The sequence below is a fragment of the Patiria miniata genome, unplaced genomic scaffold (genome assembly GCF_015706575.1).
Source record: "Patiria miniata isolate m_02_andy unplaced genomic scaffold, ASM1570657v1 HiC_scaffold_28, whole genome shotgun sequence".
Lineage (NCBI taxonomy): Eukaryota > Metazoa > Echinodermata > Asteroidea > Valvatida > Asterinidae > Patiria > Patiria miniata.
Window position 1 is genome coordinate 3,087,374 of NW_024037067.1, and position 26,907 is coordinate 3,114,280.

Genomic DNA, 26,907 nt, shown 5'->3' on the forward strand with positions numbered 1-26,907 from the left:
GGACTATATCTATAGCTTAAATTCCCCGAAACATCAATCAACATTCTATATGTCGGTCACATCTTACTGTATCTTGAAGAAAGCCATATAAAACCCAAAACCAGTGGCTGAACTGAAGTTTCCGTTCTTGAGTTTGATACGCGTAGAATGAACGAGTGGAAAATTTCGGTCGTGCGCTGTACCCTGGTATCGACACCCGTCTGTTCAACAAATAGACGGGTATCGCGAAGGGCTCGTGTCATTTTGCAATTAAACGAGTCAGGGTACAGTGCGCTAACGTATGGAAGTCAAAGAGAAATTGTTCACGTTCCCGCATACTACGCGCATCGGGCGCCAATTTCCCTGTTATTTCTGGAAAATGACAGGTCCTGTGCGAATTACAATTCGCGGATAGCCCCCTTATGTAAGTACTACTAAACAGGCGCAATTTCAGCTCAGAAAAAGCCGCGGATGGTGAAAATAGAAAGTCTTGATCGTTTCTCTGATCTGACAGCGATGGCTATACGGTAAAATACGGGTACGGAAACTTCAGTTAGGCCCCAGATTTTGGGCTTTGTATTTATAAGATTCTTTATTCTTCGAAATACAATAAGACGGGAATGTTGATGTTTCGGAGAATTTGAGCTATCCATCGATCTGTTGTAACTTTGCAAGAGCCACACACCGCACACACTATTTCTGCCGCCATGTTTTTTAGTGTTGTATGCCTCGCTTTAATTATCAAGATGGCGTACCCTGATCAAGCTCTATTGACTAGAGGCGTTCGCAAGTTGTTACTGGTTGTCATTCTAAAGCGAGGTTATCCTGCCCATTGTTGGTTGCTGGTTGCGCGATCGGATGAACGGGGAATGCTGTAAGATAAAAGAATACAGAAATGAAAAGATATATAGACGCATATAAAGTTATAGTGATACTTGGGCTAAGTAGGTATGTAGCCTACATTAAAGAGTAATTTTTCATGTTGCCTTAACCCTTAGAATTTTCCGCTGAGCAATAGGCCTATCTGGTTTCCATCATGTAGCCTACCACACAAAAAAGATATATGCTTCGTTAAAATAGCCTATTTGGTTCAGGAGCGGATGACCAGCTCCTTATTCAGAATATGACACTTCTTTGATGCGTAAATTCATCGTGGGCTGAGATTTGTTTGTATGTGCAAGGGTTCACTGAGGAACTTTTATCTAGTAATAGTATTCATGCTAATCGAAATTATAGCGATTCGCTTTGAGCATTTATTTTCTGGGTGACATACCATCTTCAACACATTATGTGCGAAGCAATAAATTCTATTAGCAGCTCCACTCAGTTGCCCACTCACTTACCGTTGGGGTCTTGAGTGTCCCTAGCCTTAACTCCTCGTTTAGTGAACAGTAAGTATGCCATTACTATCAGACACATGACAGCAACACCAGCGACAACGCTGACACCTATCACGGCTGCTCGCATCATGTTCCGCTCATTCTTCAAGTCTTCGTACCCGTACGGCTCCCGGATGCCTGTGGTCACTGCGTCCGGCTCTCGGGTGCCTGTGGTCACTGCGTCCGGCTCTCGGGTGCCTGTGGTCACTGCGCCCGGCTCCCGGGTGCCTGTATTAATAAACGTTATTAATTGCATTAGTCTGAAATTCTTAAACAATAATTACTTCTTGAATATTGAAGAGCTATACTTTCAACTTGTCTTGGTCCATCAAAATCACAACCGGCCTAATCAAGTTCATTGCAGTGGTGCATAGTACAACTCGTGTAGTCCCCACAACTACGGAACATGTCATATGTGTATGTGTTCGTTTGTTCCCCCATACGTACCTGTAGTATACTCGGCCAAGAATCCATTCTTGCCAACATTGTTGGTGTTCAACTTGACGCTGGTTCGTGGAGAATCCACCACCACTGTGAAGGAATCCCAGCCTTGGTACAGAGCCAAGCACATAGCGTCCTCATCGCCCACCGTCAGATAATTAGAGCAAGGGAGGAGTGAGTGGAGCGTTTCGTCCGTGTGGATGCCAGTGAAGCGGAATGTGATGGAGTTGACTTGATCTCTCGGCTCGATGTTCCAGACAAACTCGTAGACACCGGACATATCGGTAGGGTCAGGGAGCTGTACGGGGTATCCGATGAAGCCATGATGACTGCTGATGTGCATGACTGGCTCAGGATCTACCTCAAAAAAACAAAACAATGGTGTTACCTCCAATACTAATACTGACACTGTGTACAGTACATCTTCAACGGCATAGAATATAAAGTAGTATAATACTCCGCACAGAATCACCATACATGAGGAACATTAATTTGAGTAAGGGGGTGAACGTGTTAACTACAAAATGGAGCCAGCCATTTTTCAAACTTACCCTTCAGCTTTCCAAGCTCGTAATGATCAGCAGCATAACCGGGAAACCAACTGGAATGGAACTCCTCCACCAGTTTGAATCCTGGGCCAGCCATATCACATTCGTAGCCTCCCAGATCCCTACGCCTAACATCAAATGCCACACAGATACCGGACGCAAGGCAAAGGGCTGCGCAGTCGTTCTCATTCAGGACGAATTCTTTTTGACTGACGTCCTCGTTTGGAATCTTGAAATAAACCGAGCCCGGTTTTAACGTGTCGATTCGATCGAAGATGCTGATTGGGAAATCTGTTTAACCAAGACGGAAAAAACAGTTGGATGAAGCTCAACATTTCAATTATTTGAGGCATTAAGCTGATGACAAAATGTACTAAGTTTTTTTAAGGGAAGCCATCAATAATTGTCTCACATTAAAAACGTACGTGATCGCAGCATGGAAAACTCATCACGTGTTTTTATTTAAGCTAAGTAACAAAAGTTGTGACTTTCCTCAACAATGAAAAAAGCGCCAATACACAAAACAAGACCACGTCATCCGCAAGAAATTCGCAATTAAAAAGGTCTGCTTTGGATCAACCCGTGACTGTGCAAAGACATATAGCTCATATACATACCACAACGGGAATACGGCGCTTCGTCGCTGTTAGACAAGCAATCTTTGACTCCATCGCACTTTGCATCATATGGTATACAGCCTCCACAGTAACATCTGTACAGACCACGATCGGTGCAGTTACTGTCCTCTGCGAGAATAAGGGTCAAATGTCCATGAAGTTAATTTTACATCCGATCATTCATAAGAAATTTCTCCTCTGACCATTTACAATAATCAGATTGCCTTTTCGTTTTTTTTTTTTTTATACTTATGCACACGTTTACTCGCTCTTTAAGTTGTCAATACTACTCCTAAATGAAATACGGAACATGCACAATTGACGACTTAAACGAGCAAGTGGTTAGTTTGTTAACAAACGAGTTTAAGACGTTTCTTACGACGATCTGGGTCCTCCCCATCAAAGATCGGAGCGATCCAATCTTGGAATGCTGTCAGTCGAACGTAAACTCCGGGATACCCAGCTACACCGCAGCCATAGCCGAAACTGACCACGCCGACCTGAAACCACTTGCCGTCGTACTGAGTGACCAACGGTCCTCCACTATCACCCTACAAAATATAGCAGTGTTCTTCAACAATAATTGAACATCTTTACAAATGTCAAGCCAAGTGACCGTCAGTCAGTGAGATAGATACAAAGACACTTGGCTGTGCACTGTGCACGCAATTTCTTTTCAATTGATTCAGAACTTGCTCTTAACAGCATTTGCATTTGTCTGCACATTGGTCTGATGTTGCCCAGTCATTTGCGTTTTTGGGGTAGTCCTATAAGATAGCACTGCCGGGTAGGCCTACTCTTCACCAGTCTACGACCTGTCTACGTCACACGTGACAATCAGTCTGTCAGTCACTCAGTCAGTAAGGTAGATATAATAGAACACTATAGGCCGGTCCTTTGGGATTAGCCAAAAAAATGAAGACGACATATAAACACTGCCATCAGGGCAAACGAGTCTTGATGAGGGATTGCACAGTATCCACCCATTTGAGTACATGGTTATTGCTCAAACAGCATCCACGCCAGAGTCTAAGCAAGGACTGTCTCACTCTCGATCAAAAATGGCGGTTCCTGCTACAAAGTAAATATTACATAATTTTACTTGATGATCAACCCACCCCGCAGGAATCTTTGCCCCCGTTGGTTTCCCCAGCGCACAGCATGTTCTCAGTGATGATCACATCCTCGCTCTCGTACGTGGATTTGCAGTCGTCCTGATCGACTATGGGAAGCGAAACCTCCAGCAGATCCTCGCTACTACGAGAGGCTGAATTATGGGCGAAAGAGAAGAACTAGAAATCCAAGAAGAATGTGTTTTGAGGGAAAGGAAACCAATACGGAATTTATTTTAATGATAGCAGTTTCTCATGGTGGGATGGATGTGGTCTTAAGTTCCAGATAATAAGTTATTGAAATGCTTACTATTTTGATTAGTCGCTGCATGCGTCAAATTTTAGACTTGGAGCGTTCCACTCCTAAATCCTTCTGTATGACATTCTTCGCGCATTGCAGACAATGAAAACAATATTTTGGTTGAAGCCAAAATCACGTGGACAAATTGAAGAAAACAGTCGGTCTCTTGACCTGCATGACGTTTGATTTAAGGATTGGCATGGGATCAAACTAGATTGAAATCACATTGATAATTTCTCCTTTTCGGGAATGTGTTTTGGAATGGGTGGGTGAGTTTGTTTCTGCATTCCATAGGGGACGTTGAACAATAGAGGACAATTATAGGGCCCCCAGTTCCCGAAGGTCCTCAATTTGGCGATGTGTACAAAACATATAATAGGAGGTCCTCCTAAAAAGTTATTGGGTACAAACAAAAGAGGGACAACAGGGGTCCCCGATTGCAGGCAAATACACACTTGGGTGTGTTGGGGAGGGACAGGGGGTGGTGTTGGTGGGGGGGGGGCACTTACAATTTTCGGTACTTCCCCAGCCTGTCACAGTAACCTGCGTGCCAACAGGGAACTTATCCGCCATATCAGTGGTCGGTAAGCACACAGTCTGCACGTAGTCTGTCAAATTGAACGGCTCTTCCAGCTTGAAGAGAGCTATGTCCGAATCATGGTCAGTATCACAGATGACGTAGTCGGGATGCATGAAGATTTCTTTGGCTGTTCTGACCTGTGTGTTCGCTGGGTCGGTACTGTATGAATTGGTTCCCATCTTGAAGGTGAAGAGTTCTGGTTTATTTGGAATCGTAATCCTGGGAGAGATAGAAAAAATAGCTCAAGTAATTATACAAAAAAGTTAACATTGCAAACCCGCAAACCGCACTAATTACTAACTTACACACAGTGTGCAGCCGACAGGACCCACTGCAGGTCAATCAGTGTCGCTCCGCATACACCGACCCCATCGCGTATCATCAACGCCTGCCAGGGCCACTCGCCAACTTGAGCTGGCTTACCGCCTACTATCAACAAATCACTGCTAACGAACACTTTCTGCTGGCCACACGTGGAATGATCTGAAAGCACAAAAAAAAATATTAAGGCAGGATTCTTAAAAAAAAACCCCAGCAATTTCACCTTTTTGTGTATCTCATGTGTATCAATAAAGATCATTTTAAATGCATGTTTTTCCCTTAGGTTTTATGAAACGAATGATTTATAAGACTAACTCAGTCAGGGAAGCAAATTCATAAAGGACACGCATCCTCACATTTCATTTTTATTATTGGAAAAATATATGTGGTATTGTTGAGTTCGAAAATTGCTGCAATAGACCTTTATCATGCTGCCACCATTTCAGTCATGTTACCTGTATCCAATAACAGTACTGAATGATAATGTTTTTTATGCAAAAAGGAACCAGACTATTTTTCCTTCCAGCCTCTCTTTGGTTACGTTGATTTGAATGGGAAAAAATCAAGATGGCGGCAACATGATAATGGTCTATAGCTCATTTTGTCTATAGGGTCAGAGAAGGGCCACGGTATCTTTGACCTTATGACCTCTGAAGCAGGGTAAACTTAATTATTAACATGCGCAGAAATGCCACTCCTTCATGTATACGTGAACTACATGGAACTTAGAATCATCAGGGCGCATGGCAAGCAATGCAAATTAATTATCACAATATTGAGGTGTACAGTCTATTTTGCAACTTAGCATTTTGAAAGAGTTGCACATCACGTGACTCGATTTCGCAATGTCTTACGACTGTTTACTGAGTTTATTGGCCTTACTTTGGTAAGAGTGGCTGGTTCCCACCAATGCCAGCAACGTGAAAAGCAGCGAAATCAGGGAGATCTCCATTGTATTTCCTTTCTGGGTTAACAGTTCATTCATGTTGACTAATCTTCCTAGCTAGATTGGACAAAAACAATTTGATTATAATAGTTCAAGTGTGAATAACGCAACTGGCTCAAAAACAAGACAAGTGACATGGGATACTGTTCTACCGGATAACTTTTTTTCTCTTTCAATGGTGATATGCGAAACCAAGCCAATGTTCTAATCTAATGTTTAGGCTATTATGTTTCACTTTTAAGTCATGGTAGTCATAAGCTATGACGACGTATCTTCTGTCATGAAGCAAAACGGATTATATGTTTGCAAAACCAATCATATTTCGGCAGACCTTTTACATGAGGGGATCCAAAATTAATAATGGATAAAATCGACTTGTTTCAAAATGACCTTTTTTTTCAATAGAGAAATTACCTTATTTATTTTGTAGTTAATCATTATCATTATCTATTGTGTAGTGTTGAGCCGATTAAGGCCGCTATTCTGCATTGACTGCCGCGGGACAAATGCCCCTGCCAAAGAGACAGGAAAGCCCGTTTGTGGGTGCAATCTTGTTCTACACGGGTTTCCTTGCTGAGTTCAGTCACGTTTTGATGTGAAAAGAAGGTGTTTTTGTACCCAGTAAGTCGAGGAATAAAACCAGTGTTTTCATGAGACATCAGGGCTTGTGTGACACTGTGGTTCTCATTGTGTCCCGACACTGACCCCCAATCGACACTTACGCTACAATATTACAAGCTTGACCGTTGTATTCACAGCTTCGTTTTTTCTTGTTTAACAATGGGCTATAGGCTACAAAACAGTGTGTTTCTTTTATTAGTTACAGTTAACCTCACACTGTAAACTCATTCTTAAAGACAAATTTAGGAAAGTAAACAATTTGTCTCTCGGCCTAAAAAGTCAGTGAAGGAATTACATGTAACTCATCTGGATAAATCGCAATTTACTCGATGATGCATTCCGCTTAAGACAAAACGGAACAATATCGGTTCGGTATTTTATATATTGGCCCCAAGCATGCACAAAACAGCCTGGATTATGACGATAAAGGCTTTAGTATAGTCCTACACTGACAAAATCATTTCTTAAAGCTAATTAGGGGCCTATAGTATAATACGTACGTGAATATATTTCAACGTGAGAACCGACACGTACCTTATCAACACAGTTTCACGGATGTAGAGATTCTCTCTCCTCTATGTAGTCCTGCTTTATATGACAACGACTGCAATAAACAAGGTGACCCCGAGCTATACACCCAGCAAAAAAATGACCATTGTGTGGACTTCGGACATATATGCAGGGGTCAAAGGCATTATCTGTTTCAAAGGAAAGCCTTTTTTCAGGGGCTATTTTTACTTCTAAACACAAAATGAAGTACCATCTAGTACCTTCTACAACCGCCTGCCATACATTTCAAGTTTCAATATTTGCCTGTAAATAATTTATTGTTCCACGCTTTAATTAAAACCAGATTTCACTTATAATCACAAAGCACTTTTGTTTACCAAACCTTCACTCGAAAAAGGGGCATAAATGAAAGCAAAAGGTAGATTTCTTATTCTGTCTTTCTTTTTAATTTTGTTAGATTATCGTAATGAAATTGTTTTACTTAGTGTACTTGTTGTTGTAATTTCCCAATTTTTAACGTATTTTAATATCATGACGAATATAGTTCTTTTAGTGTATAACGATTTTTTAGGTAAAAATTGTAAATTAAACCACAGTTCGGCCTTTTGGCACAAAAATGAAATCAAATAAACCATAACCACTTCTTTTTTTTTAGTTTATCAAAAATCCATCACTGTATCGACTGAATGGAGAGTCGCTTGCATCAATGACGAAGAGCATATTTAGCAAACACGGCATAGTGTACCAAAATAAATATTCAGTGATATCAATTGTCAGTATCTACAATTCAAATTACTGTAACAGAAAGGCAATTATTTCACTGAGCCTACCTGATATTTCAAATATAATTTCCTCATGTCTGTTTTCCATTCACAATTAGGCTTCCGGAAATGTTCTTAAAGCTCTATTTTACAGAATTTTGGAATAAATCGAAACCGAGTAATCGAAAAGAAAATTCAGAAATCTTCCCTCACATGTTACCAAACATTACACCATATAGTGTATAAATAGAGACGTTATAGTACTGCAATACTATGACTCCTTTTTAAAACTCTTTACGAAGATTCGAGGCTAAAGCATAATCTTTAAGAAGTCCATTTTTACCATTAATTTGACCGCATAAAAAAGTTTAACTGCGTTGCATTATTATTTTTTATTTTTTGAGTTTGAACTTTGTTTCACCCCTTTTGGCTTGTTGCAAGGGCAAGGATTACGAAACGCGTCACCAACTCAATGATTAACTCGTGCAGACATTTCTCTTCAAGCCTCGAGTCTCCGCCCATAGTTAATGATTACACGCCGACCAAAGTAAATTCAACCATGATATTGAGTCTCGACTTTGAACTCCGAAAGTGGAACCAAAAGGAATATCGAGAAAACAAAAATGCAACCATTCAAAATGAAAGAATGCTTTGGTACTTTGAAAAATTTCCATATTTTGACTCATCGGATTCAATAGTCAGATAGGCCTACGTTAAAAAAGTGCATTGGTGTAGAAATGACAATACATGTATCTCCTATTGCATTTTAAAAACAATTTATTAGCATAAATAAGAACTATACATGCAAATGAAGACGTCTTGTTAAACACAAATAATCCTCTTTCAATTTGCTTCAATCTGATGAAAGCTTTCGAGTTGCTTTTAAGTTATTTTGTCGAAGTAATTATTGACTAGTCCGAGGACCAGACATTCACGTGGGCAAAGCCACGGGTGAACGGCTGATATATCGTAGCATGTACATTTTATGCGACACCGCGCGCCAGCAAATCGGAGTGGTATTCCGCGGCCATGACGTCATTTCCATCAGAAATATGGACTAAGCTGTTGATTGGTCAATTTGTATATGCTATGTTTTTGTAATACAACAGCGGGTTACTAAATGGTCAGAATCTCGAGGTCAAAACGCAGTCTTGTCTTTCATAATTAATCACCGAATCTGCTCGCATATCATAGACCCTTGCTGTGCATGGGGCCAAGGGCGGATCCAGAACAAAAATTTTTTTGGGGGGGGGGCCAAAAAAATTTTGGTCCCCCCAAAAAGTGGGTCAAAAAAATTACGGCGCGGGGTTCGGGGCCCGCTTAAGGGCCCCGAAAAGTTTTTGGATTCTAGATGCTCTGTGGTGCGATCTGAGGCAGTTTCTGACCACTTTAACCAATGTTTTTTGAGGAAAAGATGGCGGTGTACTCATTGTCTGCCTTTATTGCGACGCCACATAAAAAAAAAAAAAATTGGTTTCGTTTGGGGGGGGGGCATGGCCCCCTTTGGCCCCCCCCCCGGATCCGCCCTTGCATTGGGCTATTCCACAGACTAGTGTACGGCGGGATACCAGAAGTTCAAGCGAACCAGGTGAACTTAAATTCAACTTTTCCAGATCCTGAGTTAAAAAAGAAAAAATTTCCTTCACAAGGGGTGTGGCTATATTTTGATAAGGGGAAGGTGCAAAGTACATGGCGATCCTTACCACACTTCAAATAGCTTTCCACAAAAAAAAAAACAGAGTCACAAGTTCAATGATAACATTCAATAATAAATAATCTAAACTGGGTTAATTAATTACCCATTTAAAGGTAACTATCATCTTGTCCATGCAGAAAGGTTTGGTCGAAAGAGAGTTTTGCGAGTGGAGCTTGGTTTGGGGTTCAACGAGTAAAGAGGAAACCCTGACGTTACACTCTGACGACTTTGCCTCTGAAGATCCTGTTAAGATCGCAACCTCAGGCCGACTTAATTTGCTTTGATTTGATAATAATCAGGTCAATCCAGTCAGAGAGCATTCTGCAGCAGTTTTATTCATGTTTATGACGTTAGAATAGAACATATTTGACAGAACCAAGCCCTTTTATCATTAATCATTTGCAGCCTTGGAGTCCGATACTCCAACGTGGTTGATGGGTATTCGTGCATATACTTACAGCAGTCACATCCCGTCCCACGCCGGGGCTTGTGTCATGCGTTTTTTATAATAGTGGCTATGCAGCCTGTCGAAATCGAATCGCTGCAGCTAGCTTGAATAAGAAAAACCGATCAAGTCTTTTGCCGCATAAGGTAGGCTTCAACGTGTCCTTATCAACGATTTGATAACTGGATCAACGTGCCTTTCTCTGCCAGTCAGTTATATATTTTTTTAAGACAAATTGCAAAACGAACCATTATTAAAGTCATTGAATATATAACCTTTAAACTATTTACAGGATCATGAATAACCGAAACTGAATTTCTCTGTTGTAATTTTTTATTCAAGACACAATATGACACCAATCGACTAAACAATCGACCAACGGACTTAATCGACAACCCTGACCAACAAACAGTCGATTTTTACCGAGCAATGTTGTTTAAACAGTAACTCGTAATTATTGCGTTGACGGGATAAATACATGCATGGCCACTGCAAAGAAATTACAATGTCATTTTGTGAAGTATTATGGCCATTCACGAATTTCGAGTATTAGAAAAGTTTGGCTTAGTACTGCGAACATTGTGGATGACTCACGTTGTGGATTTTTACTAGTAATTTTCAGGCGTCAGTATAGCTTTAATTTGTGATGTCAAACGTGTTCCAAAGTTCACGCTCACGCAGTATTTAAATGTGGATTGGAGATCACAGTGCCAGTTCAGACCAGAAAGTGGCGTGCATGTTGGCATGCGATCATCCTGCAACTGCACAATTTGCTGAAACATTTCCGGAAGGTTAGAGTTGCATTCGAGATTTATTCAGACTGAATATCGAATTGCTCACTGCCAGTTTTTCCTAGTACATTTTTGGGAATACTGATATGCAATGTGAGCCTAGAAGTATAACGGCTATTTCCAGATACGGCCAAGATGATGTGAACGTTTCGATGCAATGACGGCTTTTCGATGACGGTCAGAACATATTGGCCAAAACTTCCTAATCAAAATTAAAAACCACTCCTTTGCTTCTTCTCAGAACCATACATCGACACCTTACTTCAGAATCCGCGAATTTATAATTTCAAGCTTTGGTATAATTTTGTCGGCATTGAATTAGATTTTGTCTTAATTTGTTGGCAGAGACGGTGATTTCAATAGCATGGGTTTGCCAGGTGTTGTCGCTACAGCCTTGGGTCTTGTGCTGGTCGTGACCCAGATACGGACCAGCCAGTCTTTTCAAGGTAGGTACTCGTGAACCAAAAGAAATCTAAGACTCGCTATAAAAATATACTTCATTATCAAATGAATGTTATTTAAATGTGAAACTGACTAACCCAAAAAACCCAAAAAACTAGTACTTGACACGGACTCTTTTGTTTAGCTTTACCCATATAGGCATGATATATTGATTGGAAGTTGTGTATAGTTGAATCATAGGGAAAGGACGTGTCTTTATGGTTGAATGTTTAAATTCGTCGTGAAATGTCTGTACTCAAACTTATATAAAACGTTAGGAAGGGGCTCTGGTGGACAACAGGTGATACTCAGACTAGTGCATGCATGGTGATTATGTACCAATTTTAGACATGCTAAGCACACAATACATGTACAATACATAATCATTAGCATTTATAATCCTTGTCGTTTCGGGGGATGCACAATTCGCCATTAATGGAGGGCTCCATGAGCGCATGCAAAGTGATCATCTTTTATGTACCAATGTTAGAAATTCTAACCACACGATACCTAGCAGAACAAAAATCATTATCATACATTGTGTGTATTTTCAATGCTATTATCCTTGTTTACAGAGAAAAGCGATTGTGCAAGTGATGGTCGCTACATGTGTCGAAATGGTAGCTGTATTCCTTACAGTTTGAAATGCAATGGTGCTGCCGATTGCTTCGGGCAGAGCGATGAGTTGTATTGTGGTGAGTTATAGTACTTGGGAGCACCATATCTATATCTCTCTTTTAAAGATACACAAGAATTGGAAGAATCGAAATGCGTTTGGCTTAATTTAAACGCCATTGGATTAATTTCGCGTTTGGCAGAACTGAAACGCACTTGGCAGAACTGAAGTGCGATTGGCAGAATTTGAATGCCAAGGTTGTTAAACAATATCTGCAATACTTAAAATTTGTATCTTTGTTACCGTTGATAACTCAAATCCACCATAAGGTCTTCATAATGAGAGAGACACATTTTTAGCGTCTGAGTGAGGCATTTCACTTCTTTGTTTATTCAATTAAATTTCATTGGTTTTTGTTCACACAGATAAATATATCATTGAATACAATCCGTTCTTCGACGTGCGTCTCAACGACTCTTCCGTTATGCAGCAAAGTACGGTAGATACACCTGAGACTTGTGCACGGCTGTGTCGGGAATGGACTCCCGATCCGAACGACCAATGCGTTGCCTTTGATATCTCCGTTTACAATTCTTATTACCTGTGCAAGCGCGCCAGAAAGGGATACGAATTGGTGCCTAATGAAGAAGAAGGATACGTCCACTTCGCACCAGATCATAACTTCCCAACAGGTACTAGTATAGATGACACTTATTTCGTCACTTTTTCACGAACTCATACTTGATTGGCTAGTGCTCGGGCCGCGGGGTCGCATAAACTTTGCAATTGCTCACATAATATATAAAACGTAATGTGCATGATTGGTGATTATCTTTTATTGTACCAATTAATGTTAGACATGCTAACACACAATACATAATCATTAGCATTTGATGTTATAATCCTTGTCGTTTTGGGGGATGATTTTGTATTTTTTTCTTGCTTCCAGAGGATAACGATTGTGAAAGTGATGGTCGCTACACGTGTCGACGTGGTGCCTGTGTTCCTCATAGTTCCAAATGCAACGGTGCTCACGATTGCTACGGGAGGAGCGACGAGTTGTATTGTGGTGAGTTTGCAGACTCTTGTTATAAGTACTTGTTAGCACCATAGCCTATTTGAGATTGTGGACACGATGGGAGGGCGCTATATGGTTTGGGTAAATACAAAAACTGTACCTAAACCAAACAACGCAGTCCTAATGTGTCTGCTATATCTCAAATAGGCAAATATCTCCCTCTTGGGAATAAAGTTAACAACACGTTTGGAAGAGCTTGAATGGCATTAAAAATATCTGTAATGCCGCTTTGTCACCGTTGAGGGCGTACTTGTGCACTGTCCATGACAACGTCTCCATCACGAGAGGGGCACATTTTAGCGTATGAGCTAAGAATTGTGCGCTGCATGAGGTGTCAATCAATTTGTTACAACCGACAAGATAATCCTTTTATTTCTTTATTTCACCTACTTTTTCCTTTCTTTATTGTGTGTGTGTGTGTGTTTTTTTTTTTTACATAGATGAATATGTCATTGAATACAATCCGTTCTTCGACGTGCGTCTCAACGACTCTTCCGTGATGAGGAAAGACTTGGTAAATACACCGAATACTTGTGCATCTCTGTGTCGAGCCTGGAAACACGATCCGAACGACCAATGCGTTGCTTTTGATTTCTCCGTTTACAATTCCGAGTTTTACTGTTGCAGACAGGCCAGGAAGGGATACCTATTGGTGCCAAATAAAGGAGACGAATACATCCTGTTCAAACCAGATGACTACCAGCCACCCACAGGTAGATGACACTCAATTTTACCGGCCCTTATTATTATCAAAGAAATCTCGTTCGTTATCGTGCCAATTAACAATGTTTACTTAGCGAAATGGATTGATTATATTGTCCGGCTTTCCAGAGGGATTCAATTCTCAATCGGAGTGAAGCATCGAACAACCTCCGCCATGCGCTATATACCTTTGCGACAATGTTATTTCATGTACTAGACGTGCCGTGAAAGATACACATATACTTTTACAAACTGTACAAGTGACCATTCACATCCAGGTTGGTCACATGATCCTTAGATAAAAGAATCATCCACGAATCTAAAATGGCACCTCTGGAACTGCGTACAACCATGATCAAAATGACGACACATTTCTGTCCCGCCTGTTCTCCCACAGACAAGCCCGGCCTGTCTCAAACAGACATAATCCTCATCAGTGTTTTCTGCTCCTTGGGTGGTGTGGCCATTATCGGCCTCCTTATTGGTGGCTGGGTTTGGCAGTCGAAGAAGAAAAGGAAAGTGAGCAGGCCAACGACTGAAGTGAACGGAGACCACGGTAAGTATATACACTTAATGTCCATACTCGAATAGGCATGGAGTAGAAACTACGACCCGGAGCAATCTTCAACTCAACCCTAAACTTTATCCAAAGCCAAACTCAGACCATACATAATGTACTCAAATAAATACACCGAAAGCTTATTTTTCACGTACTGAATCATATTCCAAATCCTGACCACAACGCCAACTTAAACCTGAGTATTATTTCGGAGTGATTTTCTTACGTATTGTCTCTTTTGAATCGTTAATTTAAGTTCTAGAAATAACAATGATGACAATAAGTATTATTTTTGGAAATGGTAGCTTTTACAGGGGGACATTCCCACTTGTGCACGAAAAAATCCTAACTTTTAAATGACCCCTAACCTTTACCTTATCCTACCCTTACCAAGCTTTGTAAATTTGGGTTTTGCATCACGAGAAATCGATTAATAGCCTATTTGCGACATTAAACTTTGGCCTAGAAATAGGACTTGAAGCATTAGGAGACATTCAAATCCCTCCTTAATCTACCCTGTCTCCCCAAACAAGTATAACTCTTGATAATAACGTGTCACCGTGGCCGGCCGGCCTAGTAATACATGTTAGCCAACCAAAGGTGCTGGTCTATCTGTAAATCGATGGGAAATTAACAGAAGATGATAAAAGTCAGAAGGAAATCGTGGGTTATTTTGATAGGGGTGGGGTGGAATGGAGAGTGGGATGTTTTCTGTCTCTGCAATTATCTGCCAGTTAACGGTTGTATGTTTATAACTGTCTTGGTATTTTCTTCCTTTTCCTTTCACAGGAGCGAGCATTGAATTTGATTAAACCCAACAAGTCCAACCGACGAACGAGCCTAGCACTGACGGCCAAGAATCCAAAGAAGACGGCCGAGGAAAGTGTTTTCTTGCTGGGAGGGGGGCTCTTATACACCCTACCTCAAACCAAATCAAGTATACCTCAATATGTGCACCAAAATGACAAGAAATATATTTAAAAAAAAAATTGACCTTCAATTTTAACATTCCGAAAATTACGGCCTGCAAATGTTTACCTCGAAACAAAACTGGTCTGAAGCTGCGCCTTTTCTTTTGACTATAAACTTAGTATTGTGCAAGTGTTAGTTTTAAATCAGAAAATTTAGCAATACAGAAGTTCAAATTACTTACATGTACTTTGATAGAAAACAAGTTCCAGTTGAGTTTTAGTCATTTCCTTGTTCCTATGGATATCTGTGTGATCTCCTGATCCTATAGCTACTTCTGTCTTCAACGAGAGGAATCCAAATGGCGTATGATGCTGCCCATGCTGCTGTCTTACACAATATCCAGGCATCGATCGATGGCATGGACCAACTAGCTGACAATTCTATTTGATGAAGAAAAAGCAAAGAAAACATCAATGAGGCAACCTTAACATAGATGCTTCCTCGTCAAATGGCAAAAAATGTACTATATTATGATGAAAAAAAATGCATTTTATCAAGACATTTATTATTGTAATCAAACGAAAGACTTCCCAAATATTTAGCTGCAAATCTTGTAGATTGAACATTTTGAATGAACTCTTGTACAAAGCGGGAAGTCTGCAGCATTTCAACAGTGGATCTCCATTCTGGACTATAAGTACAAGATTTCATTTATACCCATTCCCAAAACAAAAGCTTTGTGGGCAACCTTTTAAGCTACATTTCATGAATTATTTTTGCAGCAGTGACTCGTGCACTCTTGGTGTGTTGAACGTTTTATTTAAAGGGTCACCACAAACTAACTCTGATATCTAATCCTAACAAAATTTGCTTTTTCCCGTTATAATTTTCTGATGTAAATTTCTGTATGAGTTTTGTCAAAATATCTCATTATGTACGATATTTATACTTATTGTACAAAACAATTTTGTTTATGTCACATTCGGTTACTTTTTGCACTTGGTTATTCAAGGCTTGCCCTTTTTTTGGCAATAAATTCCAACTTTGAAAAAAAAACAAATTGCTAGATTTAGTGGAGATGATGTTCATTCTATTTACACATGGTACAATAGTCTTTGATGGGTGAGTTTTTGCGGGGACTGTACTTTTATTTACCATTTATGAAAAATTGCTGGATTATAAGTTGACATTCATTCATCATGCGGCAGTTATTGTCCACAAAGGCACAAACCGAGCTACATTTCCCACTTGACAAAATGGATCACTTAATGGACTGAAGATTGGTGATTGCTTTAACAATTTCGACGTTAATATCCCCCAGTACTTGAGCAAGCATATTGGCCTATTGTCCTGTGATACGCGTCCCTTTATCTATACAGTAAATCGAACAATTAAGCCTACAGCAAAATTGATGACCGAAGTAAATGCCCAATTGCCCATAATTATGATACAATGCGCGTTGCAGCCAATGTGTCTCCTTTCATAAATAATATTATTGGTCCAGCCCTAGCTCCGATCCGGTCGTGCGAAATCCCCTTCCAAAACACGTTATGCGTTGTGCAATGATTCAGATCCTGGCAATTGAAAATGGCCCTAAGAAATCCAGGCCAAGGTTTCTCTTTTAAACCGATTTTGATATTTTTAAAAATAAAAATCAATAGTACGTCGTCACACAGTGTGCTGTGTGCAGCATTTTGCTTCAATTGAATTTTCAGGGGAGATGAATAATGGGAGACTTCACGTTATCGTTTTTAACCGAACTGGATAAAACCAGGTAAAATATTAATGAGATACTTAATGGATGCCGTATATTATACGATCGCGAGTTGCCCCCAATTTGCATAATGGATGAGCCTGGACCAATCGTCTTCAACCATAACGGCAGTGCGCGTTTCGGATAGCCAATCACATCCCAGGAATAGTCGACCGCCTTTGCGCTGATAGCACGCAGCTCTGTGGGCTTGAGGCAGTTCTCGTGAAAGCTCTCACTACCAACTGAACATTTTGTCAGAAAAAAAGTGTTTTGAATCCTCCGTTAATTCTGCAGCTCATGAAAATTTATTGACACCTTTAAATGTTCACAACTGTTCCGATTATAAACTTGAAATATGGCAAATCCTACTAGTCATCTTCAAAATGCTCGTCTTGTGTTCATGTTTGTTTTTATGGCGACTGTCTCTTGTGTGACTGCCGGATGTACGCCTCCTTGCAGACGTCAACAGACGTTTTATGCTTGCAAAAACAGAGCTCTGAAAAACGTCAACTACACAACGAAAACTGTCGGTTCAAGAGTCATCTGCGGAAGAGACTGCAGCGCAGATCAGAAGTGCAGATCTTTTAACTTCTACAAGGATAATTCCTTGTGTGAACTCAACAGGGCCACGAGATATGAGCACCCAGATGCATTCCTTGAACATGAAGGCAGTGAGTACTTTGGCCCACGTGAATGCACGGCAATGCTCCCATGTCCTCAATTCCGACGAAATTGCCAAACTCTTACTAAGGCGGGCTTCAACTCCAGCGGTGTTTATACGATCTACCCAGATGGCTGGTGCGATGGTTTACAGGTCTACTGCGACATGGAAACTGACGGCGGGGGATGGATCGTCTTTCAGAGGCGACAAGATGGCAGTGTGGACTTCTACCTTAACTGGGCCGAGTACCAGTCTGGCTTTGGCGATCTGTCCGGTGAGTTCTGGCTCGGAAATGACAACTTGGCCAAACTTACCGCTGACGGTTGTCAGGGAAAGTGGGAGCTACGGGTTGATCTGGAGGACTGGAATGGAAGCACGGCTTGGGCTTAGTACGGAGACTTCAAAATCTCCGGAGACAACTTCACCCTTCATATTGACCAATATGACGACAGCAGCACTGCAGGGAACGCAATGAGATACCACGACGGATGGCCGTTTACGACAAAGGACAACGACAATGATGGGAGATCGGGACGAAACTGTGCCAACGATCGTGATGGGGCGTGGTGGTTTGATGACTGTGATGTGGCTCACTTGAATGGCGTGTATGTCCCTGGTGGAAATACTGGCACCGAGGTTGACGGTATTTTGTGGGACAAGTGGAGAGGCGAGTCGCATTCCCTTAAAGCCTGCAGCATGAAAATGCGTCTGGTGATCAAACCGTAAGGAAAACCCTCAACGAGAATTGAGAAACATGAAATAAATCTTGTTCGAATTACCATATGGAACGCCTTTATAAACATTTAATTTTACACTTTTTATCGAACTGATATTGTTTTTGCCGACATTAAACATCAAAATACCACTGGCACACATCATGAAATTTGACTCTCCACTTTGCTATTTGGAACTGAAAGGATTCTCATGGAAATTACTCCAGTGTTTAAAATCGAAATAGAATTGTAAGAAAGATAGCAATCTTGTCTGTGTGCTCACGGATTGAAACGCATGTTTATTTTGTAAATAACTTTGCTGACTTTTAACAAACCACCGAAGGAGGAAATGATTACGCAAAATGTCAAGTGACTGTCTTTTGTTTTCATTTTAAAGATGGTACAGCTCATGAAGAAACGTTGCATGCTAATTTTACTGAATCATTCCTGAAAAAGAGACGATTGAAAAATAGGCCCATGCGAACCATAGTGACACTATTGTGGCACAAAAACTGGAAACAATCCATTTCTGAATATTCCATCCTTCCCGGTTTTTCTCTATTTTGGTCTTCTTTTACCGAATATTACTAAAACTATACGATCCATCGAGCCTTTCTATTGTAAAATACAATTCAAATTCATTCTTACTTAGTTTAATGTATTAGTTATTGTCAAGATCGTTTGTCTCGTTTTAATGATCAATGACGTTGAATAAACCGAGTGATGGCGGGCTAGTCGAGCAACGATTCGATTGTGGTTTCCTGTCCAATCTTGAAGGGCAAGACCTACTTTGATTTATATTATATCACCCGACGCAAAAATTCCATCTTATAATACTGTCCAATCTGCTTTTCCTGTAAATTTGGGGCAGATCCAGGATGTTTTGCAGGAGGGGGGGGGGGGGAGGTTATCAGCAGTCAATGCTGAAATGTTGACACTTTTTTCTCCAGCCACTGACCTTCGTAAAATCAATGAGGGGGGGGGGGGGGGGGGGGGGCTCGTACATACTTTCAATGGGGGGCGCTGCAAAATTCACTGTCAGATTTGTTTCGGGTGTCACAGCAGGGGGAGGAGGGGGTCCACATGACGGTTTATGTATTTCTATGAAAAAACAAAAACATGATCGCTCTGTAAATCAAGTTACCACCGTTTTCACAATTAAATTCACAAACATCAGGATACACACGAGTCCACACTACAGATAACACACTGCCCTCAGTTGGGGGCGCAGTGGATCAATCGTCAAAGAAGGTTGACATGTTGGGGAAATATAATATACAACCCTTTTTAATCTGAATTCTTAATCAGGTGTTATATAGTAGTCTTTTGTTATATTTGTGGAAATAATTTGACAAGTATAATTCAGGAGAGTTCGATGTCAATTGTGATGTCAGTCATCACATTCATCAATGCTTGAATAAGCACCCAGAATCCTTTGCGATGCCATACACTGATTCTGAACAAAGAGTTTTTGTTTTATGAATCTGGGTCGCATCACCGGTGAAACTAACGGTCTCACTTATCCGATGTGCTAACTTTTCCAAGCGGATTCAGCGGATAATTGAGCACGTTTAATACAGTCACATACTCATTTATATCGTTCTTACTTTTCCTTGTGCAGGGTTAATTCCAAAAGAGGGCGCTATCACTGTACAGCTCGGTGTTTCATTTTGAACATTAATTTTGATGGCTGATGATTTCGGGACAAAATCCCGAGCACTGTCAAAAGAAAAGAACCCAGGAACCAACCAGATAATCATTTCAAAAAGTCGTTTTTCAGAAACACATGCTTGCTTCAGTTGGGCAAGAATTGTTTTTGTGCGGTTGCAAATCATATCAAATCAGTATAAATCCCCCTCTAGTCATTAAATATGTTTATACTAGTGGGCTGGAAACTGTCAACCCCCCCCCCCCCCCCCCCCCGAAAAAAACTATTTGAATAAAGAAAATTAATCTAACTTCGGTCTTTGGTGAGATACAAAATGATACACGATCGATAGCCTTACTGCTATGTCTGCCGACACCATGTCGAAGCAAAAGATATATGCGCGGCCTAGGCCTACATCGTACACTTTTTTACTGGTACCCAAATTACCGATGATCTAACGTTCATTAGTACAACCCCAAAGAACGCAGCACACAACTTAAGTTGGCGAAAATGTACACTACTGCGCAATTTCGCGCATGCGTGTTGAAGCGAAATGTCCTCATCGGCAATTTAAGCACACCGGATCAGTGACACTGGTCGGCGCGGCCTACACAAAATCTGTCAACTGGAAGAGATCTGAAATTAGAAAACAAATGTTCCGATTGTGCAAGAGTCAAGTTGAACTGTGTCGGCACGGCAACACTCGTTTGTAAAAATCTCTGCGGCTTCCTTTGCTTCGGTAAAATATTACAAACCATTAGTTGCTACACGATGGGAGATTCTCATGTTCGAAATCATGACAACACTTTGGGATGGTTTGCAGTGATGGGAACATTCATTAGCTGGTTCGCCTGGATTGGGATGGTCAAAGGAATGTCGGTGATGTTGCCTACAATACGAGATCAGTTTGACAGCCAAACCTGGCTAGTTGGATGGATGGTTGCTATCTTAGATGGCTTCATAGATTTAGCAGGTAATACTGTTTTTTTTTTTTAATTTAAAGTTTTGAACGTGGTTGTATCTTTCTTTAAGAAACTGATTCGGTTAATATGAGAACTATGAATGCTAGGCACTCAAACTTAATAATAATAATAATTGTCATCACCCTGGATTGGACATTTGTGAGACATCCCAATAGACTTGTGCACAATTTTTTTTTCAATTTTCAAACTTAAATGTGCACTAATTTTCGGTATGTCTACTAATTAGACCACGAGCAACAAATATAATCTAATGGCGACAATAAAATGTTGCCTCTAAAGGGGGCTGTGACATTAGAGAGACATGAAAATGTTTCCCTAATGACCGATGTCTCCCATCGTGCGAAGAAATTACAATAACCTGTCTCCTTAATGGTACCATTACACGTATTATTATTACTATACCGGTAATGGTCATTAGCGAGACTTTCCCATAGACTTGTGCACACAATTTTTCAAACTTAATGTGCCATACCCAATATTCCCTTGTCCTTTTTCCACAAATGTCGGTATGTTTGCTAATTAGAACGCAGTTACAAAGAATACAAAATAAAATACTTCAATTTGCGGCAAATCAACACACCTAGGAAATTCCTAGTTTTTGAGTAAATCCATATATCTATTTCGTGATAACCTTGTGTATATTCACCTATATAAATTGCTCTGTGGAGACGTATACATTGTACAATCTTTTGTTCCTATTGTGCACATGTCTCCAGAGGGTACCGTGTACCAGATCAAGTCACACACACAACGGAAGCTCAAACACACGTTTAAACACCCACACGACGTTTCACACTCACGCACACGACGTTTGCTCAGGCACACGACGTTTGCCTGTCCGTTTTAGAACACCATACGTTAAATCAAAATCCGTATGCTTGCAATTGATCACTTGCGTTTTTCCTTCTTTAAAGGCCCCCTGGCATCGCCAATACAAAGACGATTTGGTGTGAGGACGGTTGTCATGGTGAGCGGTTTGTTTGTTGGTGTTTCTTTCGTCGTTTCTTCGTTAGTGTCCAACTTGGTTGGCATGACCTTGGCTCTGGCACTGTTGGCAGGTAAGGGTGCATCTGAATATCATCTTGGCTATCGACCGGCAGTAACACGCGCCGATTCAGCAGTTTGAAATTCATTGTATTTTGTTTCATTTTCTTTATTGCATACAGCACCTGCAATAGGCGTGTCCAACATTGTAACAAGGGATTTGATTGGTCAATGTTACACTGAGAACCATACAAGGGCCTTCGGGATTGGCGCAAGCGGCGCCTCGGTGGCATTTGTTGTCTTCGCGCCTGTGACGCAATGTTTTCTAGAATTGTACGGATGGCGAGGGACCATGATGCTGCTGGGTGCCTTGTTGTCACATCTTGTAGTTTGTGGAGCATTGCTCAGACCGAACAAGAAACTAAACATACAAATTAATGATTACGAGATAATCAGTGAGGATGTTTCAGCGGATGAGACGAGTCCAGTAGATTATGGATGTCGATGCATCCTAACATCCATCAAGGATCTGTTCAAGACTGACATGTTCACTTCACCAGGCTATTGGCTCGTAGTTCTGGTAACAATCGTCACGACAGTCGCAGCCACAGCGTGGGTTGTGTATTTCGCACCGAACGTTAACCAATCCAAACACTTCTCTTTAGCCGATGCTGCCATCTTTGTATCAATATTCGGTGTGGGCAAGATAGTCGGAAACCTAGCTGCTTGTTTCTTCGACAGTTGTCAAGTTGTCAGCACAAATGCTTGGATGGGACTGGTAGTCATTGGTAGTTGTGCGTGTTTTTTGATTGATCCGCTCTTAAACTCGTATTGGCCCATCATGGTGTATGCCTTTATCTACGGCTGTTTCCATTCCTGCACGTATACTCTTTTGGATGTTCTAACCAAGAAATCTGTTGGCGCGGAACAGCTGGGCAGTGCTCTAGGATGGATCGGTTTAAAGGCGGGCCTCGTCAGGGCATTATTTGTCTTCTTTCCAGGTAGGGTCAATTTGAAAGTTTTTTACGCATATTATTGAATGTGAACAAAATACATGCCATCAGTAAACGAAACGCTGTAGGTTTACTGTTGGTCGAGGGTCATTTTGTTGTTAAAGGCAGACTAGAAGTCCGACGATTAAAAAAACAAGTGTCAGCACGTGTCACATGTCGACAATTGAATAGTCATAATTCGTTTGGGCCTAAATAATTTTAGCTCAAAATATGACGCGGAGACTTTGTTACATGTCTAGTCTTAGCTGACACTCAGACAAACGCTTAAGGGCATACAATTACTACTAATATATACTCATATGTTGCTTAACTCGTACAATTATTATCGGGAAACGGTTAATTCTGAAATTTGGGAATTCGACAGCGAAGGGGGGGGGGTGTCAGGACACACATTTATATCACTTTTTTTGTGCTGGCACACAATCCCTTCAATTGTGGACCACAATGAACGAATACGTATACAAAATGTACAAATAATATAGTCCAAGTTGAGTATATGAGCGCTCATCCGATCATCTGGCATTCAAAAGGGTGCATGCACCAATCAACCTACAGGTATTAAACACACTGATGAAAAAACCCGTATTTTGGGAGGAAGACTGACCTAGTTATTGTGGACAGACGGACGTAATGTCTATAGACTTTGGTGAATGTTGGCGACATCATGGACCTGTTGTGACATTACAGAATGGCTGCATACAGACCAAAAAGTACTCACGGTGAAAATATGAAAAGAAATGTATACTTACCAGACAACAGATGAGGCCGGTATCTTGAAAAACGATGGTATCCAACTCGTCATTATCATCAGCCGCGCAGTCCCGCACGTGCGTGTATATGTACTTGTACTGTCTTTGAGGGCCCGTGCAAGCTGTAGATAGTACCGAGGCATGACACACTGCTCCCGCCTATCTCATAGATTCAAAACTTGAAGAAACCTGGAGATTATCAGGAACCATTCTACACTGTCTAAAAAAGGCTCATATCAAGCCATCACCCCAACATCGAAACAGAGAGTTTGAAGGACGCTTTGCCAAAGTGAGCCTGCACTCAAGTTGCGCGGCGCACGTGCACACCAAAGACATGTCGGTCCACATTTCTGGGTCCCTGACCCGACATTCCAGATTTATCATGATGAAATAGTCTTGTTAGCCGGGAACCAGCCTACTTCACAAAAACAGCGCCAACTTTTCCTAGTCGGTGTACAATTTGCCAAGGCTAACCACACTGATATGACACAAACCCTTTGCGTCTTCTTAAATTAGCAGACATTTACCATCAATTTTAAACATTTATTCATAAATACCTCAGACAGTTTAGCTATTCCTATTGGTCGAGAGCCCGTCACGTGGCCGGTCTTAAACGGATGATAAAGACATGGCTAGATGGGGCCAATTTCATAGAGCTGCTTAAGCACAAAATTTGCTGAAGCACAAAAACGTCTTGCTTAATAAAATCAGGTTACTGGCCAAAACTCCATGTGATTGTTATGCTAAGTAAACAACAGCTAAATACCAGTCACAAGCAATGTACATCACATGGAGTTTTGGCCGGTAACCTAATTTTACTAAGCAATGTTTTTTCGTGCTTAAGCAAATTTTCTGCTTAAGCAGCTCTATGAAATTGGGCCCAGGTCTTAAACACTTTTCCAGTGTCACAATAAAATGTGGACTCCTAAAAATCCAGTGCCTCTTACCGTTTCATTGGTTGAACGTTCACAATCCTCACGTAGGCATGCGCAACACTACAAGCGAGTCAGAATTTTATAGTTCTAAATTCAAAACGCAACGCCCCAGGTGCGTTCTGCGTGACATCGCGCAGAACATGTTACGCGCGCGTCAATCTCCATAAAAGGGTTGTTTACATCTTACTCGCCAGCTGAACACTCCATTATTTTGCTAGAGGGATGTTTCAAAAAGCATGAAGTGAACTTGTTGAACAAAATCGGGATTTTTTGAACGAATTATTTGATATTTTTTACGGATAAGGTATTTATGAATGGGAATAAATATGTGCTCGGTCGGTATTTATCACTGAGTTTAATACCGCTTAGAGTCTGGGTGCTGATAATTACCCTCGCCTCCGGCTCGGGTAATTATCAGCACCCAGACTCTAAGCGGTATTAAACGAGTGATAAAAACCTCCGGAGCACACATTTATTCCCTTATTTATCGTCAGAAGCAGAAATCTAAATAGGCCTAAAGACTGTTGAAACGGATGGTGACTTTTATTAGAAATATCTAAAATTGACTATTTTTGTAAAACCCGTTTAATTTAAAACTGCAGCCTCTTGCAATCACTTGTAATAACTGTCTTTCTTTTCATGTTACCTCGTTTTCCGTTAAAGCTTCAATTTGTTTTGTTTTGCCCGCAGGACTGATTTACGATATCTACGGCAGCTACACTCTGGCGTTTATTCTGTTGGCTGTGATCAACGCGTTAGCATTGCCTGCTCTACTGGCGCTGGCATGGCGTCAAAGATAGTCCGGGGATTGTCCACGGAAGCTTAGGGTCCGCACAAAATGTGTTTGCATTATCTTGTCATTTGGACCTTGTAGGGCAATATTCCGATAGCTATTGTGCCACCTTGGCACGCTTGAGCATTTTTTAATAGTTCCCGGCACAAGGAAAATATGAGTTTTCTATCTATGCAGGCTTTTGCCCAAACTTATCAATCGAGGTGTCCAGACCATGTTTGGGGGTAAACAAATTCATTTAAGCCATTTCTATTATGTATTTTATGCATAATATGCAAATCAGCATCCTCCATTATTTAATTTCCATCTATATCTCCCAAAGAGTTTGTCCAATCGTATAAATTAAAACGAGGAATCTAAACCCATATGTCTTAGGGTGAAAGAATTCATTAAAGCCATTTTACAATGATAATGTGTATATTTTATGCATAATATGCAAATAAACATCCGCCATAACTTATTTACCACTTGTATATACCTTCACAGGACTTTGTCCAAATTGTATAAAACCAGGTATCTAAACCCATTTTTTTTAGGGTCAATGATAACTGATTGACTGATCCACTAAAACTTGTGAGCCGGGCAGTGCTATTGTACAGGTTTACCCACTAATGCCAATGAATGGGTTAAATCGGGCCTATTGTGTAGACCATTGAATAGCCATTGTGAATCAATTGACTCGGAATTTATTGCGCTTACGGACCAGCTTACTATCTTGTGTTGCTGGATTTCTAATGCAAATGTGGAAAGCTGTAAGGCGGGGGGGGGGGGGGGGGATAGGTCACCCTATAAGTGAGTTGGGGTTTGTCACTTTTTTCTTGTTATTGTAATCATCAAGTTACATTAACTTTATCATTAACTTTATAATATTTCCATTTTAACTTCATATGTCAAAGTTTTAGACTTCAAAATATTGTTTTCTTACACATGAAGTGCATAATTTATAACGCATTTTTAACAACTCTTCTCTTATTTTGCTCAATGTTTGTTACATCCATCATGTAAAATCAATTTGATTGTTGTATTGGGGTTAAACATAAAAACTATTAAATACATAAAAATAAATAGATTTCACTCATTAGGAACAGAACAATGAAACAAAGAACTCCATTGGTTCACTTGTCATTAAATGCATTTATTGATAAAAGGCACAAATTCAGAACAGAAAAGAATACAAAGCAGTGTTTTTTTAAACCACATCAAATGTTCTGAAGACAATTTTAACGAAATATCCATAAACTCCCATCAATCTGAAAATGCACAAGTAAACAATATCTCTTCACTTGTATTTTCTCCAAATTATTCCCTGTTAAGAACTT

General features: G+C 40.6%; 4 protein-coding genes and 1 long non-coding RNA gene across 5 annotated transcripts; 4 read left to right on the top strand and 1 right to left on the bottom strand.

Annotated features, from left to right (window-relative positions):
• Positions 1 to 265: 265 nt before the first annotated feature.
• LOC119734987 lies at positions 266 to 6,268 on the bottom strand. The gene is made up of 10 exons (XM_038208656.1): positions 6,161 to 6,268; positions 5,263 to 5,440; positions 4,887 to 5,176; positions 4,083 to 4,231; positions 3,344 to 3,515; positions 2,965 to 3,093; positions 2,351 to 2,638; positions 1,806 to 2,156; positions 1,323 to 1,586; positions 266 to 851 (listed from the first exon to the last, which is right to left on the bottom strand). Exons 1-10 carry the CDS (start codon positions 6,261 to 6,263, stop codon positions 784 to 786), a joined length of 1,992 nt encoding a protein of 663 aa, XP_038064584.1. The 5' UTR covers positions 6,264 to 6,268; the 3' UTR covers positions 266 to 783.
• A 5,144-nt stretch (positions 6,269 to 11,412) lies between these two features.
• On the top strand, positions 11,413 to 13,218 carry LOC119735055 (low-density lipoprotein receptor class A domain-containing protein 3-like). Its single transcript, XM_038208747.1, has 4 exons — positions 11,413 to 11,494; positions 12,065 to 12,184; positions 12,531 to 12,797; positions 13,055 to 13,218. The coding sequence occupies exons 1-4, from the start codon at positions 11,413 to 11,415 to the stop codon at positions 13,216 to 13,218; spliced, it is 633 nt and encodes a 210-aa protein (XP_038064675.1).
• A 587-nt stretch (positions 13,219 to 13,805) lies between these two features.
• Positions 13,806 to 15,668, top strand: LOC119734988. The gene is made up of 3 exons (XR_005272136.1): positions 13,806 to 13,896; positions 14,283 to 14,441; positions 15,234 to 15,668. It is a non-coding gene; the product is annotated as an uncharacterized LOC119734988 (long non-coding RNA).
• A 1,853-nt stretch (positions 15,669 to 17,521) lies between these two features.
• On the top strand, positions 17,522 to 18,160 carry LOC119735056 (ficolin-3-like). Its single transcript, XM_038208748.1, has one exon. The coding sequence runs from the start codon at positions 17,522 to 17,524 to the stop codon at positions 18,158 to 18,160; it is 639 nt and encodes a 212-aa protein (XP_038064676.1).
• An 81-nt stretch (positions 18,161 to 18,241) lies between these two features.
• Positions 18,242 to 26,035, top strand: LOC119735057 (monocarboxylate transporter 12-like). The gene is made up of 4 exons (XM_038208749.1): positions 18,242 to 18,413; positions 22,029 to 22,172; positions 22,281 to 23,099; positions 25,486 to 26,035. The coding sequence occupies exons 1-4, from the start codon at positions 18,242 to 18,244 to the stop codon at positions 25,593 to 25,595; spliced, it is 1,245 nt and encodes a 414-aa protein (XP_038064677.1). The 3' UTR covers positions 25,596 to 26,035.
• Positions 26,036 to 26,907: the final 872 nt, after the last annotated feature.

Coding starts and splice junctions, on each gene's coding strand:
- LOC119734987 (XM_038208656.1), bottom strand. CDS start 6,263: ATGAATGAACTGTTAACCCAGAAAGGAAATACAATGGAGATCTCCCTG. Junction 3,094..3,343: donor TGGGGAGGACCCAGATCGTC/GTAAGAAACGTC, acceptor TTATTCTCGCAG/AGGACAGTAACTGCACCGAT. Junction 1,587..1,805: donor CTTGGCCGAGTATACTACAG/GTACGTATGGGG, acceptor TTATTAATACAG/GCACCCGGGAGCCGGGCGCA.
- LOC119735055 (XM_038208747.1), top strand. CDS start 11,413: ATGGGTTTGCCAGGTGTTGTCGCTACAGCCTTGGGTCTTGTGCTGGTC. Junction 11,495..12,064: donor GACCAGCCAGTCTTTTCAAG/GTAGGTACTCGT, acceptor CCTTGTTTACAG/AGAAAAGCGATTGTGCAAGT. Junction 12,185..12,530: donor GAGCGATGAGTTGTATTGTG/GTGAGTTATAGT, acceptor TTGTTCACACAG/ATAAATATATCATTGAATAC.
- LOC119735056 (XM_038208748.1), top strand. CDS start 17,522: ATGGCGACTGTCTCTTGTGTGACTGCCGGATGTACGCCTCCTTGCAGA.
- LOC119735057 (XM_038208749.1), top strand. CDS start 18,242: ATGAGATACCACGACGGATGGCCGTTTACGACAAAGGACAACGACAAT. Junction 18,414..22,028: donor TACTGGCACCGAGGTTGACG/GTATTTTGTGGG, acceptor CCTTCTTTAAAG/GCCCCCTGGCATCGCCAATA. Junction 23,100..25,485: donor ATTATTTGTCTTCTTTCCAG/GTAGGGTCAATT, acceptor TTTTGCCCGCAG/GACTGATTTACGATATCTAC.